This window comes from Salvelinus sp. IW2-2015, linkage group LG9 (genome assembly GCF_002910315.2).
Source record: "Salvelinus sp. IW2-2015 linkage group LG9, ASM291031v2, whole genome shotgun sequence".
Classification (NCBI taxonomy): Eukaryota; Metazoa; Chordata; class Actinopteri; order Salmoniformes; family Salmonidae; genus Salvelinus; species Salvelinus sp. IW2-2015.
This window is the reverse complement of record NC_036849.1, coordinates 13,609,907-13,628,652: the sequence shown is the minus strand read 5'-3', so window position 1 is coordinate 13,628,652 and position 18,746 is coordinate 13,609,907. Positions and strand designations below refer to the sequence as shown.

At 42.7% G+C, this 18,746-nt stretch overlaps 3 protein-coding genes and 1 long non-coding RNA gene across 6 annotated transcripts in view; 1 reads left to right on the top strand and 3 right to left on the bottom strand.

Annotated features, from left to right (window-relative positions):
• The first annotated feature begins 233 nt into the window (after positions 1-233).
• Positions 234-2,634, top strand: cimip5 (ciliary microtubule inner protein 5). The gene is made up of 3 exons (XM_023994295.2): positions 234-775; positions 1,916-1,955; positions 2,095-2,634. Exons 1-3 carry the CDS (start codon positions 540-542, stop codon positions 2,284-2,286), a joined length of 468 nt encoding a protein of 155 aa, XP_023850063.1. The 5' UTR covers positions 234-539; the 3' UTR covers positions 2,287-2,634.
• A 728-nt stretch (positions 2,635-3,362) lies between these two features.
• Positions 3,363-4,235, bottom strand: LOC111968372 (uncharacterized). Its single transcript, XR_002877883.2, has 3 exons — positions 3,729-4,235; positions 3,573-3,629; positions 3,363-3,469 (listed from the first exon to the last, which is right to left on the bottom strand). It is a non-coding gene; the product is annotated as an uncharacterized lncRNA (long non-coding RNA).
• A 2,657-nt stretch (positions 4,236-6,892) lies between these two features.
• Positions 6,893-18,746, bottom strand: part of rock2a (rho-associated, coiled-coil containing protein kinase 2a) — a 47,321-nt gene continuing 35,467 nt past the window's right edge. Inside the window, exons 14-32 of one of the 3 annotated variants that reach the window (XM_023994291.2) lie at positions 15,203-15,294; positions 14,831-15,077; positions 14,634-14,740; positions 14,363-14,543; positions 13,909-14,254; positions 13,700-13,769; positions 13,473-13,576; positions 13,008-13,194; positions 12,577-12,670; positions 12,378-12,472; positions 12,054-12,245; positions 11,682-11,850; positions 11,099-11,169; positions 10,909-10,997; positions 9,268-9,346; positions 8,882-9,146; positions 8,461-8,674; positions 7,765-7,846; positions 6,893-7,490 (exon numbers count right to left, since the gene is read on the bottom strand). In XM_023994291.2, coding sequence (XP_023850059.1) covers positions 7,777-7,846; positions 8,461-8,674; positions 8,882-9,146; positions 9,268-9,346; positions 10,909-10,997; positions 11,099-11,169; positions 11,682-11,850; positions 12,054-12,245; positions 12,378-12,472; positions 12,577-12,670; positions 13,008-13,194; positions 13,473-13,576; positions 13,700-13,769; positions 13,909-14,254; positions 14,363-14,543; positions 14,634-14,740; positions 14,831-15,077; positions 15,203-15,294 — 2,672 coding nt within the window. In that variant the 3' untranslated portion in view covers positions 6,893-7,490; positions 7,765-7,776. The remainder of the gene's footprint in view (positions 7,491-7,764; positions 7,847-8,460; positions 8,675-8,881; positions 9,147-9,267; positions 9,347-10,908; positions 10,998-11,098; positions 11,170-11,681; positions 11,851-12,053; positions 12,246-12,377; positions 12,473-12,576; positions 12,671-13,007; positions 13,195-13,472; positions 13,577-13,699; positions 13,770-13,908; positions 14,255-14,362; positions 14,544-14,633; positions 14,741-14,830; positions 15,078-15,202; positions 15,295-18,746) is intronic. The other 2 variants (XM_023994293.2, XM_023994294.2) reach the window with 2 other exon arrangements.
• Positions 15,307-16,022, bottom strand: LOC139028264 (rho-associated protein kinase 1). Its single transcript, XM_070445270.1, has 4 exons — positions 15,862-16,022; positions 15,676-15,724; positions 15,424-15,564; positions 15,307-15,330 (listed from the first exon to the last, which is right to left on the bottom strand). Exons 1-4 carry the CDS (start codon positions 15,978-15,980, stop codon positions 15,307-15,309), a joined length of 333 nt encoding a protein of 110 aa, XP_070301371.1. The 5' UTR covers positions 15,981-16,022.

Here is an 18,746-nt window from a genome sequence, read left to right as displayed (position 1 = left end):
CTCAGGTATACATATTAATGTCATGTCAACAATTTCCTTAGCCTATAATCCTGGCTGACATCCTATTGAGTGCAATTTATATTTTTAATCCCGTGTTAACATTCTCAAGATCTATAATAGGCTATTCTGCTGATATAATTTCATGATAATAACTAAAAGTTTAAGTGCAACAATCTTGTATTGCAGATCTATCTTCCCAGCACAACACAGGCCTACGTTGTTGCATTGACAGCACGGATTGATTATTGCCGCGCAAAGAAAAATTATATTTGATTTTGTCTCGGGAATTGGGTTTTGAATAGGCATCGGTAGGCCTTATCTTCTGTTCCGTATAGACTGTAATGCTATAGCTGTGGAAACCAATGATTGGGCTAATGAATAGAGCTGAATTACCCTACTGTCTCCCGGGGAGACGGAGAAGTAAACAATAGAAAGCTGAGCCCTGACCTAGAGACAAAAGTCGTCTACAAGGCAGTAGTGATTGGGGGCACATCCGCACTCAGTTCTAAATTGACACAATTTGTCTTTGCAAAGTTAGAATGGATACGAAAGGCAACAAACGCGCAACTTCAGCAGGCTACCGATTGCCAGACCCACCTAACGTCGCTTTGATATCACAGTCCTCCGTCTCTGTGTACAAACTTCCGCCGAACAGGACTCGAAACACCCGCGGCGGAGAGAGTCCTTGGGAGAACCCCGACTCTCGCGACCCAGTCAAACAGGATCAAGTCTGGCGCGAGTTCGTGCGTGCAGAGAGGAATGGAGTGAAAGAATGGTAATGGCTGCTTTTAGAATGCACAGCATTAATTATTTCCCTCCTTATCGTTTTTTTACCAGTCTTTCGTTAGTGCACATTTCATACAGGTAGCCCAATCTGAACCAGAAATCTTCACTGTTGTAGGCATTTAATTCAAATTCATGATACAGCCTATGTTTTCCATTTATTCTTGAAGAATTAAACGTACAAATGCTGACAATGTTATTTGGTACCTAATTAAATAAATGTAGACCTTTCATTAGGGAGGTAGGCCGTAGATGACACAACTGCGTTTTAAGGGTATATACCAATGACTGTATATGAATGGACAAAGCCATAGATCACGTGACACCAATCATTCCTATGTAAAGACTCAATAGCGTATTGAAGCCAAATCTGCTAACATTATGCCTAACCTTAAATTAAGACCAACATTTAAAAAAAATGAATTTTTACGATTCAGACAATTCTGACTTCGTGGCTGTGCTACCTAGTGGAAACCCAATTGAAGTAGGTTAAGATGGTGTCTCAGGAGACATAACATGGTCACATAACATGTACAGACTGAGCTATTCCAGGAAGTGATGTTGCAGGCTAGCTCAGTGCTGCCGCTTCTCATTGAGTAACTCAATTTGAAGGCTGATTTGGGTACTTCAGGCTGCCATTAGAAACTATATAAATTATCCTTAACTTCTTCAGGGTGCGATTTTAAAATAATCGGTTCAAGGACATACATCCGGTGTATTAGAAGGAATTATTGGTATGATTGTCGGAAGGTAGCAAACAGTAGCCTAGAGGTTAGAGCGTTGGGCAAGTAACTGAAAGGTTGCTGGATCGAATCCCCGAGCTGACGAGGTAAAAATATGTAGTTCTATCCCTGAACAAGGCAGCTAACCCACTGTTCCCCAATAGGCAGTCATTGTAAATAAGAATTTGTTCTWAACTGACTTGCCTAGTTAAATAAAGTTTTTATTATTTTATTTACACAAAGATTTATGTTTTTCCATCCACTATAATGGGGGGATCCTGTTTTCTGCTAACAATGCATTAGCATTGTCGGCCTTGAGCTTCCGTGACTTCAATAAAAGGGGGCAGTCGTTCTCCCCTGGTATAGGCAACCATATAGGCCTACAATCATAATTGTGTTTTGATCCACAGGCAGAAGAATTGGAGTTTTCTCAAGAACTATGATCAGCTGGTAAATAATTTGCCAATTTGTTATCTTGTTAAATAGTCAACTGTTTTATTTTAACACAATCTCTTGTTGATATCAATGCTGCATGATCCTGATCTAAAGTTGGTATGACCCTAAACTTTGTGCCCACTTGTCCACACAGGGTAACCACAGGGCAGAGAGCCCTTTACCAAACTATGTGCCAGTGTTTTCTGACCATATCCCCAACACCACCAACCAGATGTTTGGGAGTCGTGTGTGCACACCACTGGGCAGGGAGCTGATGAGAATGGATAAGCTGTTAATTGAAAGCTATAGGAAGTGCAAGCAGGGTCCAGATATGCAGCCTTGCTAGCATCAGCAAGGAATAAGACTCACCCAAGAATGCCCACTATCAATCTCACCTTCCAAAAGAGAGCATATCAGCTCCGCTTTAAAGGTGTATCTCATGTTCATGTCGCTAGTGATGTCTGATATGTTCCTTGAATTGAGGTTTTACTCATATTCTTTGGAGGCTTGCTTTACATTAGGAGCACCATTTTCAAGAAATCTATTGTAACTGATAGCTGCTCATGTGTTTGACCTATGAAGAGTTTACACATTGCCAATAGATCTAGTCGAGACTCTACTTAACTCAGAAAATGATGCCATTTTTGTTAAATTTCTGTTATATTTCTCAATAAAGAAGTACTGTATATTGTAATATGGATATTATTGTGTGAACTAACTGAAGCATAGCCTATTCAACGATACACAAAAAAATCTGTATTTTCATAGTGAATACTTTCAAGCTCATGGGAACTCACCCAGTTGAAGTTGACCTCAGAATTTATCATAGCGAGTCATTGGCTCTTGCCATATGTTGTGTAGATCATCCAGCTATGTGCCTCAACCACAAAATAATGCATAGGCAATATTAATAATGAAAATAGATGGTGCTATTTTCCCCAGTTATTTGGCATTAAGGCATAACTGGAGCTACACAGATGATTCATTTCATTATCAATGGGCTTGTAAGTGATGAACATATCAAAGCTATGTGAACATGATGAAATGACGGAGAGAGGGATATGCTTGAGTCTTTTAACTAAGAACTAATTTGGCAATCTGTTACTGTAAAGTAAAGGCATAGTTAATGAAATTGATTATTTTTGGAAGGATTGTTCAGAATCATACCTCAATAGGATAGAATACCAGGAGCAAGATTCTGCCAGCTATCTTGTGCAGACTCAAATGGCAACGCCATAGGCGCAATGAGGGTAGAGTGTGAGGGAGGACGCAGTCCAGGTCCCTGGCTTTGATGCTTTGTGGTGGTCCATAATTGCCCCATAGACTTGCAGTTAGTGGGGAAAATGTTAGCAGGAGATCACCACAAAGAGCAATGATTGGCTGGTACAATCTTGGAGTTAAACCTAATGTAGTCTAAATTAACATTCACCTGCTTTCATGGACTAAGGATTCACTCCTTTGGGGAGACTGCCAGAGTTCCCCAGATGTCCATTCATTCCCATCGGGGGAGGTGGTGGTACTGGCTTGTTCTGTAAAACACATCAATTTATTTTACAATTATTAGTAATATTCTCACAGTTGAAATACAATGATAATTCACTGCTTTAAATTGAATTGAATATAAGTGTATACCTCAGCATTGTGCTCAATTTTGTCAACCCATCTGTGCAGGGTTGGATCCCAGATAATCTGAGGAGGAAAATAATAACACTGTGAATCATCAAGCCACAGAGAAAAATATTAATCCACTAGTGTCTCTATATAGAATATAAATAACAGGTTCTTTACCGATTTGTCTTTGTCCTCGGGTAGATGAGCCTCCTTCTGATTAACCTCTTTTCCCCTCCAGAGAACCAGCTGAGCCAGCCACCATTGTTTGGTGTGTTCTTTAAAAGGAACGCCCTCGTCAATCTGTGGGCTGGCCCTTAAGTAAGAAGAAAGTAAATAGACCCTCTGAAGTTCACACAAGAATGACACCAAACCATTCAATCATGATGACATGTACCATGTCGCAGTGCTGCTCTGAAATGAAATATCCTTGTTGCAGGGGCCAAGGCAAGTATATATCAGATTTGGTTCAGCATCAGATTAAGGACAGCCCAGGGAATATGTATTTCATTTAACCTTTATTTAACTAGGCAAGTCAGTTAAGAACAAATTCTTATTTACAATGACGGCCAAACCCTAACCACTGACGCTGGGCCAATTGTGCGCCGCCCTATGGGACTCCCAATCACGTCCGGTTGTGATACAGCCTGAAATCAAAACAGTGACGCCTCTTACACTGAGATGCAGTGGTTTAGACCGCTGCGCAACTCGGGAGCCCCCAAGTGGCACATACAGCAACTCATTTGCATAACAGATATTTTTGAATGTGTAAAACATTACAGGAGCATAAGAAATTGGGTGTCAAATCAAAGCTATGAGTCTATATTTGTGAGTAAAATAAGCATACATTTTTCAACCATTTTCCTTCTGAAATATTTGGCTTAAGCAGTCTTTGATTTCTGGATCAACAGATGGAAAATAGATCTTAGAAAACATCTACCAGAAGTTTTAAAAAGTATCAGAAATACATCAAACACAATAACGTTGATGTAAAGAACCCTGCCAACTAATATCAACAAGGACAGTATATTTTGTTTTGGAGAAATTGTTTACCTTGTGTAAGTTTAAGAAATATTGCCTTGTTCCGTTACCCACATATCATTAAGATATATTCTAATTTCTCTCCCTCACGAGGAAGGATAATTACAATTCACAAAAGTACCAAGGACTGGTAGATCTACCAATTAGTTAGTGATTTTACTGATAATAATTCATAAACAAAATTGATAAGTGATTAAAACTCGTAATTCCATTACCAAATCGGTAACGGAATTACAAAACAATCAGTAATGGAATTAATGCATCTGAATTGGCTATGGGTAATCATAGAATTCACAAACCACAGTTGGGTCACCTGCTACTGTCCTTCCTTCCACTGGCATACTGTTATGTTCAGCTCATAGGCCTAACAGTTTTCTTTCTCTTTCAGTTGTCTGGTGGTAAAAGCAAGAGTATTAAAACAGTCTGGACAACTCCTCCCTCTCACTCTCTCTCTAGCTCCATTTAATGTTACCTCTCCCAGCTCTTACCGACACATACCCATGAGCCCCCTCTATTTCCATTTACTGTAACCAGCATCCTCACCCAATGAGCGCCGACTGACACCATACATCCATGAAAGTTGAAAAGTAGTTGAAATTTGGTCAGTCCACTCTGGCCTTGATGTTAACGTCTACAGATGGACCGGACTGGACCAAATCTGAACTTATCATAGACATATGTTTCACAAGTTTGAATAGCATTTAGCTTAGTCCCAAACCATTGCATTTATCAGGAGTTGACTGGATTTACATCATGGAATGAAAATGTCTGTGCTATTGCACGTCATTACATAGTGTGGATTGCTGCACATGCATTTCTGATGTCTCTGTTCTGTCCACAGTCCTGGTATGATTTATTGTCATGATACTGCTGAATTCATGGGTGCTGTCTACGGTTTGGTACTACAGGAGAGGGGGAAGAGAAGTGCTAAAGAAGCAAGATTGAGTCTGCTAGTCACAAACAATCCTGACAAATACAGTTGATTCTACCTCTGCTCTGTCAAACTGGACATTTAGCCTGCACTTTGTCTTTCAGGTTTTTACTGGACATTGAGGCTTAATTCAACATTTCACCCAAATGTGAGGCTGAGAACTGGACAGTGCTGGTGACAAACAGACAGGTGGAAACCCAATTATCATACTGAAAAAGGAATGGGTGCTGTACTGCCGTTTTCCAAAACAATTTTCAAATGAGTGAACAGATAGTGTTAATGTGGGTGGAGGTGTTTCAGGATCAGACATTTGTTCAGATGCAGATTTTGTGTGCATATTTTCGAGCTTTTGCTACTGTCAATTTATTTCCTGAACACCTGAATCAATAAACCAACCCCTATTTAAAAAGATTGTATATGCCGGTACTTGTATATGCTGGTAAAATCACTTGAAAGTTGACATGTTATGTGGTTATAGAAAATACAGCATACCTCACAATTAGATAAACCAGAAGGCACATACATTTCTTTATTGTTCAACAGGTTATCATGAACTTTACTCTAGCAATATCAAACATGCAGTCTGGATGATGCGCCTTTAAATACAAAGTGGACAAGGCAGTATAAATAATACAATGTGCACTGTATGTCGTCATGTAAAATATATACCGTGTATATTTATATGTATAAAACGTGCTTTTCAGAAGCTTCTTGGATAAAGGAGAGCACTCAAAGCACACCATCACTCTCCATCTGTAATATGAGCCAGATACACACAACGTGCCAAAAGAGGAATTCTTTACAAAAATATCGGAGAAAAACATTCAAAAAGCTTCTATTGCATGTTACTGTTCAATACTTTCAGCTTGTGAATACATTTGCAGAAACTTTTCCTTCTTTTTTTCAACAAAAATAAGTAAACTTTCGATTTCCCCCCACTTGTTGACAGGAATAAAAAACATTCTTACTACGGGTGCATTCACCAAAGGAAAGACATGTAGTCAACAACACTGAGGCCTTAGGGGCAAAACGTAAAACACATGCAACATCACACAGAAGATGGTGGAGGGGTCATCAAGTAGATTTTGAATAGAAAATAAACAGCATCATTTCTAAGTAATACAACGCTTGTGTTTCATCTCTGGTTTGCCCAGACGTACATTCAAACAATGAAGGAGTCAAGCTATGATATTAATGCTGCATAATGGTGCACCATTGCATTCAGCTGGTGCAGTAAACATTTCCCTCTAATAATTGTCATGCTGCGTGGTAAGTACATTAAGGCAATGCCAGGGTGAAGTGCTATAAGGTCAGTGTTAGCATCTGAACTTCAGCTCTATCCACCTACCAGTTTACAGTATTATTCTCTTGTGGGCGTAGTGTTCTGCAGTAGATACTTATGATGGCTTGTAATTGTAAACTGTATTATTAAAATGTCTTTGCCTCGGCCACAAGCATTCAGGTTGGCAGAGCACCTCAAATTGCTTATCTCTTGATCTCTGCTTTCCAATGAGGATTTCTGGTTAAGTGTTGTCAAGGTAAGTGCTTCAACCCTCTGTTTGGCGTAATTGAGGCTATTGTTCTGTGTTGAGTGAACATCGGGATACACAAAGCCCAAAGCCAAACCCCTTCCCATGGCCTTGAAATCCAACCGCCCCTCTCCTAAAGGAACCTGGAGAGAAGTTGCTCTTCATATGCACACAGACGACAGGTAGGTGTGTTGGCACATCGTTCATGGGTGACTAGCAGTTGAAGTGACTGGACATAACTTATAATTCGACAAGGCCAAATACTATAGGACTATCAAGGTGGAAATGGGAAGAGAAGTCTTCTGGAAGAGTGAAGTGGAATCAAAGTTGTGCAAGGAGGAAATGCCAAGTGGAACATTGTTTGTTATCAGTCTTTTGATTGCGTGTTAGGAGGAAACACCCACCACCTCGATCCTGAACCACATTCCCAAGTAAGGTTAACTGGAGAAAGAGAAAAAGGGAAACAGTATTAGTTTCTTCATAGTTTCTCCAAACCAACCCACAGTTCCGCGACATTGCCTGCACCACAGCATGCATCACCCCACATAGCACGCAGCTGTTACACATACAACCACCCAGAGCCACACAACTCCGCCCAATGGATTGCATGTTTTATTGCAAAACGTCAAAAGTCATTGTAAATAAATGTACAAAACATCATATTATAACACATTCTCTTTTACATTAAAATGACTAGTCAAACTGAAACACACACAGAAGAGGTAAGTCATGATTTGTGTCGATGGCCACTTTTGGAGTCTTCTCGTCGCATCCTGGGGGCGTGTGATCTAGGAGGACTGAGGTCAGAGGGCAAAGGTCACACAGGGTTCAGGAGGAGGCTGATATAAGAAAGGGTTTACGGTTAAGGGTTTGATCATGATCAGATTCAGGAGTGTGGTAGGCGTTCCTGGAAACCTAAAAGTGTACGAAAAAATCTTATTTCCTGACATACACAACTACGAAGACTATAAGAGAACACATGAACATTTATCTTCTCAAATTCAAGTACACAAACCACCTCTTGGGCATGGTCCAAGAAAGCAGCCAATAGATTAAAGAAATATAGGAATAAACAATATTCAGAAGGGAATATCCAAGTCCTATTTCAATACAACCAAACTCACTGCACAACATGCCTTACTAGGGGTTTACCAAGGCTTTCACCCTATCTACTCATCAGAAATCAAACGCATCATCAATATCATCATCGATATCCTGTAACGCCCAATGTTAGTCCTATAGGCCAAAGTTGAGCAATCTGAAAGTGGAAAGTGGTAATGAGCATTGCCCAAATCCACCTGGCACTAGTCACATTCTTTTCACGTCTAAGTATTTGATAGGTGTAAGGTTCCCCTTTTTCCCAACCACCAGAGCTCTAGCTTTACTGTCTACGTCTGGCCTGTGGTCTTACCTGCTCTTGCTGGAGGGCAGCTGTCTGCTGGGCCGCCTCATGGACTGGCTGGGCTGGACCTTCATGGAGGAACGGGGCGAGGAGCGGGCAAAGTGCTCGGGGGCCGGGGGCTTCTTGGGGATTTTCTTGACCAGACGTCCCACCCACTTCTGTTGTTCCTCCTGAGACACGGCCAGCAGCAGCAGGTTCTTGGCCGTGGACACGTCATAGTTCACTGCAGTGGGACAAAGGGAAGGGTTTGTATTGTGTTTAATAACTGTGTTTAATAACTGCGAATAACTGTGCAAACAAACATAAAAAACAGCGGTGCACACCTCAACCCCCTGACCATCCCTTGATATGTCCCTGACAATGTCTTTATATGCCTCTACGTAACCCTGCTCTGCTATAAGCAACGACACCACACCCCCCACACCCCTACCTCTGCAGGGCGCGATGATCTCCTCCTTCTTGTCCATGTGGTCCTTGTGGCACTTGATGTGGCAGCGCCTGCACTCCAGGGCGGGCGGAGGCTTAAACATGTTCCACAGGGGCTTGGTGCACGCCTCACAGTTGGTGGGGAAGTGGTAGAGCGTAGGGATGAACTCGTGGCCCTTGTGGCAGATGTAGCTGGACTTCTCTCCACTGGCCAGCTCCACTGGGAACTCTGGCTCCTTCTTACACTCTCCCTCATTGGCATACAGAATCTGAGGAGAGTAGGAAAAGGTCATCATGGTAATTGTCAATCATCATCATCAGTATGAACCAGCCCCATCACATTAATCGTTAAATACATGCATGAACAAAGAGCCATAACAATCAAGGGACCTGGAATATCCTGGGGATCTCTTTGGCATCAGCACGGTAAACGTCTGTTTGAGTGACAGGCCGCACATGGAAGAGTTTACTGAAAAGACAAGAAAAGGAAGAGAACAAAAATATTTTGCTGTTGAAGGTAAAAAAAATATTAACTACAGTTATTGAATTAAATTTTATATGAAGGAATGAAATTGTATTTTTGTGTCAAATCGCCAGTTGGCAACCCATCCCTTGTGGGATTAATTGATACATAAACAAACATTACAGTAATTCACTGTGATAAATCAGTGATAATTTTTCTTCTGGTGTTCTCTGCCGTGCATAAAGAGTGAAACAATTAAATATAAAAATCAATACATAATAGTAAATAAGGTTATCCAAACAATAATTATATCCTTTGAGCAGTAAAAAATATACATACATGTACAGTACCAGTCAAAAGTTTGGACACACCTACTCATTCAAGGGTTCTTCTTTATTTGTACTGTTTTCTACATTGTAGAATAATAGTGACGTGCTATCGACTCTCTCTCTCTACCGCACCTGCTGTCTTTAACTCTGAATGATCGGCTATGAAAAGCCAACTGACATTTACTCCTGAGGTGCTGACCTGTTGCACCCTCTACAACCACTGTGATTATTATTATTTGACCCTGCTGGTCATCTATGAACGTTTGAACATCTTGGCCATGTTATGTTATAATCTCCACCCGGCACAGCCAGAAGAGGACCGGCCACCCCTCAGAGCCTGGTTCGTCTCTAGGTTTCTTCCTAGGTTCCTGCCGTTCTAGGGAGTTTTTCCTAGCCACCGTGCTTCTACATCTGCATTTGCTGTTTGGGGTTTTAAGCTGGGTTTCTGTATAGCATTTTGGGACATCGGCTGATGTAAAAAGGGTTTATAAATACATTTGATTGATTGATTGATTGAGAAGACATCAAAACTATGAAATAACACATATGGAAACATGTAGTAACCAAAAAAGTGTTAAACAAATCAAAATATATTTTATATTTGAGATTCTTCAAAGTAGCCACCCTTTGCCTTGATGACAGCTTCGCACAACTTGTTTAACACTTTTTTGGTTACTACATGATTCCATATGTGTTATTTCATTGTACAAATAAAGAAAAACCCTTGAATGAGTAGGTGTGTCCAAACTTTTGACTGGTACTGTACATACATACACACATACGTACATATACACTGTGTGATATATATATATATATATATATATATATATATATATATATATATATATATATATCTCACACACACACACACACACACACACAATAGATAATACATAATACATAATTAAAGAAAAATGAAACGGAATGCATTTGAACCCAGTCTGGCACAAAGTGAAGATTCATGTCGGAGACAAGCCTATAGACAATCTATATACAGTACACACGTGCCATTTACCACATAGAAGCAAAATATTTTTCTAATTTAATTATAGGTAGCCATTTTTCTTTTATTCCAGGCTTTATCTAAATATTCCGCAAACGGACACAAAAACATTTCAGTTTCTCTTCATCGCTCAGCCACATAATGCCAGGGTCTATCTGGTGTAAGAGCAAGCGTATCTGTATTAGCATGATGATTTGAATTGAAGTAAGAGGAGCAGGTAGATAGTCATTACTCACTCAATATCCAGCACCATGTAGGGGTTGGATAGCTCTTTGTCCTGTTCGCTGTTATAGAACAGAATCTTCTTGCTGCTCACAACCACATACTAAAAAGAGACAAGAAACAATACTTTTAACTGTAGCACATCCACAATATTAACTACAGAATGTTTGATCAGTAAAGCCAGGTTGTAAATCTTATCTTCACCTTTCTCTCCCATCCAAACTTCTTGGTGTTGTTCCTCACAGGCAGCGAGAGCCATCCCGCTAGTCTCATTTCTAAGAGAGAGAAAGAGGGGTGAAACATTAAAACAGCAGGTCAATGTTGTGGTAGATCTGCATGCTTCACAGTTCGTACATATTCCCAGGAAACATAGCATTTTCTATTTCAACGCAAAAAATCATGTAAACAGTAGATGAATCAAATGATCGCAGCACTCTGCACACATTATGGACGGACTCAACGACAAAACAAGTTAAATGGTTTATGTTTCAGCTCCAGAGAGGTTTCCCTTCATGATGGACAATATATCGATCAAATAAATCAATAAATGTATAAATCATCAGAGTAATCAGTAGCCTATTATAGTGAGTACTGGCAACTGGACAACACAAGTCAAAAACAATCAGATGCCAAAGACAAAAGGAAAGATAGGTGGCACTCCAGGACAAGACAGAGCGAGTCACCAAAAATAACCAAAAGTCAATATAAACATACATAAAAGGTACAAGGCTGTGAACACGACTGCTTGTACATTGTGTTTGAATGCACATAAACGGGTCCTCCTTACCTGTGTAGGCGTCATCCGCGTCAAAGTCTGGTCCACTGCTGAGGCTGGCTGATTCTAGGGAGGAGACGTTGGCGGAGCTGAGGAGGTTATGTAGCTGCTCTATGTCACTGTCCTTACTGTCCAGGGCCATCTGCAGCTCGATGCGTACCTGACTCTCATCTGCTATTTGCTATTTGACACAAACAGGAGGAAAGGAAACATACATTTGAAATGTCTGTATATTCTTAGTTTGAGCCCCCTGTTAACTTTGTTGGTCTCTCTTGGTGTGACTGACCACCTGCATGGCGTTAATCTCCCTCTGGTAATTCATGATAATGCTGTACAGGTGGTTGTGTGATGGTTAGTATTAGGTTGTGTTATGGTTGGACTGACCGCCTGCATGTCGTTGATCTCTCTTTGGTACTTGATGATGGTGGAGTTGAGTTTCTCCTTCTCTGACCTCAGCTCCAGCTGCAACTTCCTGTTCTCCTTCTCCTTCCTGCGCACATCAGTGTCGTTGCCGCGCCGACTGCCTGCTGCACGTACTTCCTTCCTGTTCATGATCTCCGCCAGCTTGTTCACAGCCTGAGAAACACACAAGACAAGAAATAGTCATGATGAGCATCTAAAACAATAGACAAAGGCAAGTGTCTTCAACACGATTTCCTTGCTACGCAACATTGTAAAGCTAGAAGAAATGACATTAAATCAGCCTGCCTGGGTCTTCAGTGTTCTCTCTGACTGGAGCTGCTTCTCAAACGTGAGCTTCATCTGGCTCATCTGCTGCTCATCATCCTTGGACGTCTGCAGCTCTGAACACATCCCAAATAGAAGAATAGAACGTTACAATCTAATGTTGAACAGAAATAGATATTATCTTTTTTATCAACCACACAGGCTGGAGGCAGAAACTTACCTTCAAGTGTCTCCTTGAGTTTGTTGTTGAGCTCCTCTTTCTCATTGGCTAAGTTGGCCACATCGCTAGTGAGGGTTCGGTTGGCCTCCTCCAGCTGGGCAGGAAAGAGCAGACAAAAAGTGAGACCAATGCAATTTGATAGTATTCAGCTGCAGCAAGCATTCTCAAGGCCCAGCAGGTGTCACCTCAGAGTCAGACTCACAGATCTATTGGTTACAATAGTCGATTCCGTTGTTGTTCACTCCTGGTCCTGGCTATAGTCCCAGCCCAGTACAAGCACACAAGAAAACCTGATTAAGCGTATCAAGTTCTTGATGATTATCCGATCAGTTGAATTCTGTGTTTTCGAAAGCACTAAGCTAGGACAAAAGCTCACGCCCAATGCAGCCCACCACGGCCCTCCAGAAACAGAAAAACCAGGGCTGACTCACCGAGCCAATGGTAATGTCCTTCTCGACCAGCTCCTGCTTGTGCCGAGCCATCATCTCCTTGAGCTCCAGCTCCTTCATGATTTTCTCCTTCTCCAGGTCGGAGTACTGCTCCTCAGCGATGGAGCGAGCCAGCTGCTCCGAGTCTGCCTTGGTCAGCGTGATCTCCAGCTGCGCCGCCAGGGAGTCCCTGAGTGGTCACAGGTCAAGCATGTCTTCATAATGTTTTATAATGTAGCATTGAACATGGGTTTTGGTTGTGTTATTTCTTGTGTTGTTTGTGTAAATAAATCAATAACAATGTATATTACAAGAACTCCGTAAGGAGGAAGAAAGCTTGAACCAGACCCTAAAGAAACCCATCCTCTTCTGGATCTCTGGGCAGATGTTTATAAGGTCAGCAGGACTGGAGTTGTACACTAGAGTGTCAGTAAACAGTGCAGGGCCAGGCCATTTCCTTGTACTCACCTCTCCTCTTGTAACTCCTGAAGGGATTGCTGCATGTCCTTGTAGAGCTTGCTCTTCTCTTCGCATTCCTCCTTCAACTCCCGCACCTGGGTCTTATACAGCGTCTGGGCAACACAAAAAGATGATCAAGCACAAATTCAATGCAATAATGTATACACAGGGTGCAAGTTATCTCAAGTTAGGATTCCTCTCAAAGACAATCAAATGAAGTGTTGCAGCAGACTTACCGAAAAATACTGCTCAGCCTCTAGCTGGTCCTGAAGTTCCTTCATTTGGCCGTCCGAGTCCTGCCTTTCTCTGTGGACACAAACACAAATGAATCCTTTCAGTTTATTGTTTTATTGTGTTGACACTTTCTCTCAGCGTTATTACTTGCTAAAAATTCAAAGGTCAAATATTAAAAAAGGAGAAAAAAAGAGTCTGAATGTTGACTGACTTGCGTAGCTCCTGGTTTTGTTTCTCCAGGCTGCGTCTGATTTCCAGCAGGTGGTTAGCCTCCTGTTTCAGCTGCTTCTCAGAGGTCCTCAGGGTGTTGAGCTGCTGGTTCTGGGCCTTCAGGTCATTCTGGGTCAGACTGCGCTTCTGGGTCTCCTGCTCGATCTTCAAAGTCAGGTTCTTCACCTCCTCGGTGAGCCTCTCCTTGTGCCTGCGGAGCTCATCCAGTTTCTGTAGGGACTGCTTGTAGTCACAATCCAGCATGCTGCTGTGTTTCTCCAGCTCCAACATCCTGTTCTCCACACGCAGCTTGGACGCCCTCTCCTCCTGAAGCTTCTGCTCCATGTCTGGGGGAAGGGGAAAGAGGGAGAAGAATGATTTATTGAATTGGATTTGACCCTGCTGACCACAGTCTAATTTCTTTACCGAAGACGGATTCCTGTCCTTTGTCATACCTGATAACTCAGGAAGGGCCTTACCCTTCATGGCCTCAGACTTGGCACCCTCGATCGACTCAATCTTGCTCTTGTCTGCGAGCCGTGCCTTGGTGGCTTTGTGCGACGCCTCCTCCTGCTCCAGCCCCTGCTGCAACACCTTCAGCTTGTACGTCATGTCTATCTCCTTGCTGCTCTTCTCCTACGAGAGAGTAGAAGAGAGAGAGAAGGTTAGAAAGTGAGAGTGCATAAAATAAAGAGGGTAAGAACGTAAGAAAGTGTGGAAGTTTACCTTCTCCAGGTCGGTGAGTTTCTCCTGTAGTAGTCTCTTCTCTGTCTCTGCTTTGGATAGGGCTTGTCTCACCTGCCGAACCTCATCCTCCAGCCCTGAGATTCGCCCTACAGAGACAGAGAAATGTCACAAAAGGCTAAATCATACTGTGAATAAATACGCACAGTCTCTCCCACACAAACAAAATCCCCACTAACCCTGCATGTCTGCGATGGTCTCTGAACCCTGGCTGTGCTCTCTCCTCTCAGCCTCCAGTGCTGCCTGCAGCCCGATACACTCCTTCTCCAGAGTGAGCTTGGAGCGCTCCAGCAGGCAGCACTTGTCCTGCAGCTCTCTGCCCCCGGCCTCCAGAGCCTGCAGCTGCTTGCCTGCCTCCGTCTGGGCCTTCCTCAGCCGCGTAGCCGCCTCCTGCTCCGCACGCAATAGAGCATTGGCCTCGTCCAGCTGGATAACAAATCACTTAGTCACACTTTGTAATGTGCATTCAAATCACGTGCATTCCAATCACAAATGTAAACACATGCACATAAACACACAGGCAAGTTATTTTATACCCTAAAAAACCACACCTGTCTTTGTAAGTGAATGTTCTTCTCGTTGGATATGTGCGAGTTCTGATTTCTTTTCTTCATATCGTCCAGCTGGTCTCGGAGGCTGTTGACTGCAGATCACATCACAAGTTAGATATGAAAGTATACTGTGTGTGTGTGTGTGTGTGTGTGTGTGTGTGTGTGTGTGTGTGTGTGTGTGTGTGTGTGTGTGTGTGTGTGTGTTCAGCCAGCGGTCTCACCCTCGTTCTCCAGGGCCAGGCAGCGTTTCCGGTCGGCCTCGCTTTCGGCCTTGCGGTGCTCTCCACAGTCTTGTGCTGCAGTAGAGCCTTCTCTCTCTCCAGCTGCCTCAGACTCGACTCCAGAGCCTTTCTGCTACTCGTCTGTCAATGCACACCACAAAGGTCAGTGTTGGAAGTGCACAACTAATTATTTCTTGGTTGACATTTTTATCAGTTGTGTGCTATATGCTACTGTAGCTCCAAAGTTCTCACCTCTTCATCAAGTTCTTTGGAGATTTTCTCTAGACGACTGGTGGAAGTTCTACAGGAAGAGAACATAGTGCATGTCACTATTCTCATCGCCCCATATCATAAAGAACATAACTAACTCACATAGCAAGTGAGTAATAGTAGTAGGTGTATGTGTGTGTGTATGAGGCCAGGGCATGTTGTGTCTACCTGCACTTGTGCTCCAGCTCATCTTTGGTCTGCATCTCATTATTGAGCTGCTCTTCCAGCTGGTGCAGTTTCTTCTGTAGCTTGGCCGACTTGAGGAAGAGGGGAAGGGGGCGGCGCATCTGTTACAATATACTTCACCTTGATTCTGCTCTAAAACTAGAGCGTTTCATTTTACCACAATTTTACCTTTTTCCAAAGCCATAAACAAGTGAAATCAATTCAGAAGAGCTTTGATTAAAGAGAGAGAGAGAACCTTAACATCACAATATCCTGCAACAGATAAGAAATACATTTCATTTGCTCTGCAAAACAATTTCAGTCCGCACAGAAGTCAATGAGCTGACAGCTTTCACGGATTAGCTTGTTGTTTAGCTACTGAAGCAAAGCCTCGTAAGTGTTTCAGTAGCGCTAAGAACTTGACAGATTATTATGCATAATTCTTGAGCCAAACAAAGGAATTATATTATTATGACCTGTTATGACATTGTTATTATAGTGTTGCGTTAGATTCATATGCACAAAATATAATTACATAACTTAGGTTACTTCTGTAACTCCGGTTCTCTGATATATGAGTGAATATCTCACGTGGGGATTTGCTAGGATCACCTACTCTCGGAAGAACCTATGTAAAGCGTCTTTTGGAGACAGACCGGTAGAGGGCGAATGAGGTGAGCCCCTCACCTTCCTTAAAAGGAGCCACTCTTCCAATTAATGAGATATGTCCCAAGAACAGTGTCCAATAGGTCAACTATTCTGTAGGAGAGGCAGTGTTTCCTATGGAAAAATATGTAGCAGAGGGGGACCCCGCACCACCAAAACAAGGAGAGAGGACCACCCATTCAACCCTGTTTTGGGGTCCGGGGACCCACCCTGGAGAATTTCCATGTATAAAGGAAAGAGATACATTCTGGTGATTTTTTAAAAGGACATTAAACTTCAAAATGAATGAATATACAATTACGCTGACACCATCTAAAACAGAATTTCCACCTCCAGAAATGAGCCTAATAACATACTGGTAAAATTATTAACATAATGGACCATGAATATAGCTTATGCATAGTTCATATGATCAGGTATGCTATTAGCAATAAGAATTATCACCTGTAGCCCAGCTGATGTAGCATAGTGGTTATAAATAAATAGGCTGAAGCATGGGGTTGCCTATCTGCATTTACCCTATAGGGCTAATCATTACAGATCCCAAATGTGATCTTTTAACTAGTTAGAATCATATTAATAAATGTTGTGTCCCCAATAAATTCTATAAACACAGTGAATATAATGTAGGCCTACCTGTTAGGGTAACTTGGGATAAACTGCCACCCGGGGTAACCCACCCTCTCCCCCAACACTTTCCCTGGTTGCCATTAATGTTGCTAAAATAAAAATGTAATCTGTCTCATCACAATTTTTTTGAATCACTCCGAAAAAAATATTATTGAGGTAGGGTGGTGTTTTCCCCCAAGTTACCCTAAAATGACCTGTGTTACATGTATCCCCACTCTCCCCTATGCACTCACATGCTTAACCAAGCTGCTGCTAAAAAAATAATAATCTGGATTTAAAATTGTGCAGTTGATGCATATTTAGGAGTTGAGAAACTAATAGGATGGAAAGACGATTGCAAGGATTGTTGTGTGCTTGTCAAAATGCAAGTTTCCCTCCCTATGGCACTTGTAACTTGAATGCGCCTCGAGAGGAATATTTCTCACACATAGAACCACAACAACAAACTCGACTTGGTAAATAGATTCTACACCCAATTTTTCCAATGTTGTGTCAGCTCTTCTACACCAAACGGCGTGGTCACCGTCTTTTGGGATAGGGTGTCCCAGGGCCCTCATAGGGTTGTTGCTTCTACCAGACTGCAGCAAGTCAGTCTAAATAGATGCGGAAAGAGGCTCTCTTCTGGAGCAGCCAGCGCCATGACGTAAGACGTCAGGCAATATAGCCGTAGGAAGAAGGAAACAACTGCAGTGCAGTATTCCTAATCCTGGTCAGTAGGACAGCTACATAACTGGTATGTCTTGGCCCTGCTCCATGGAGAGGGTTGTTAAGAGCAAAGATATCTCTTCAGCTGTTCACTCCCGTAGGATGGAGAGGCAAAGCAAGCAGTGGCCCGGCTGCATGAACCAATCGCAGTAAAAAACTGGACGAAGAAAAGCCGAAGCTTTGTGGACTCGGGAGTACTAGATAGCAGTCTGGGGCTCTGATGCCTGGTGAGGGCGCCCCATCCCACTATTTTTACTGATCTCTAGCTCAATGGAGAGTGTTCTCCATAACAGAGCCAAGTCGCCTTTGCAATGTAGAGGGGAGAAAAACGCCCCTCAGAATCCTATAAAGGGCTGAGGGGTTTCACAGTGAGGCCTGGAAAATGCCTCACACAATATGTAAAAAGGGCCACAGTGGATGTCGAAAGAAACAGATGCCGTCCTGCTTCGTATGTCGGTGAGACCGGAGGGAGGGCTCACATGCTGACTTTACTGCCCCTGGCTGAAAATCCGAGAAGGGTTTCGCAACGCAGCCCTGCCTTCCCACTGCTGCAAAACTTGGAGGGAAAAGAGCAGAAAACGTTAAACCCGAAAAAGGAGGGTAGGGCAGAGAGCCATAGGTCTTGCACACTATCCTTCTAAGCCGCCCTAGGTTGTCCAGCCCTTCTTATCTCCCTCAGGAAGGTTAGAGAGGTAAATCTTTGTTGCGGCTGCAGGCTAAGACTGCTTCCCTACAGGTTTGGCCTGGTTCAGGGGCCTAGCCGGAGTCTTGGCAGAGCTGCGTCACCAGGGACCTCAGTCCCCCAAGGACAGCTTATTACCCTTCCCAGCAGTGAGGCTGGGGCGATATACAGGAACCAACGGCTGCCACGTGCTTCGCATTTATTC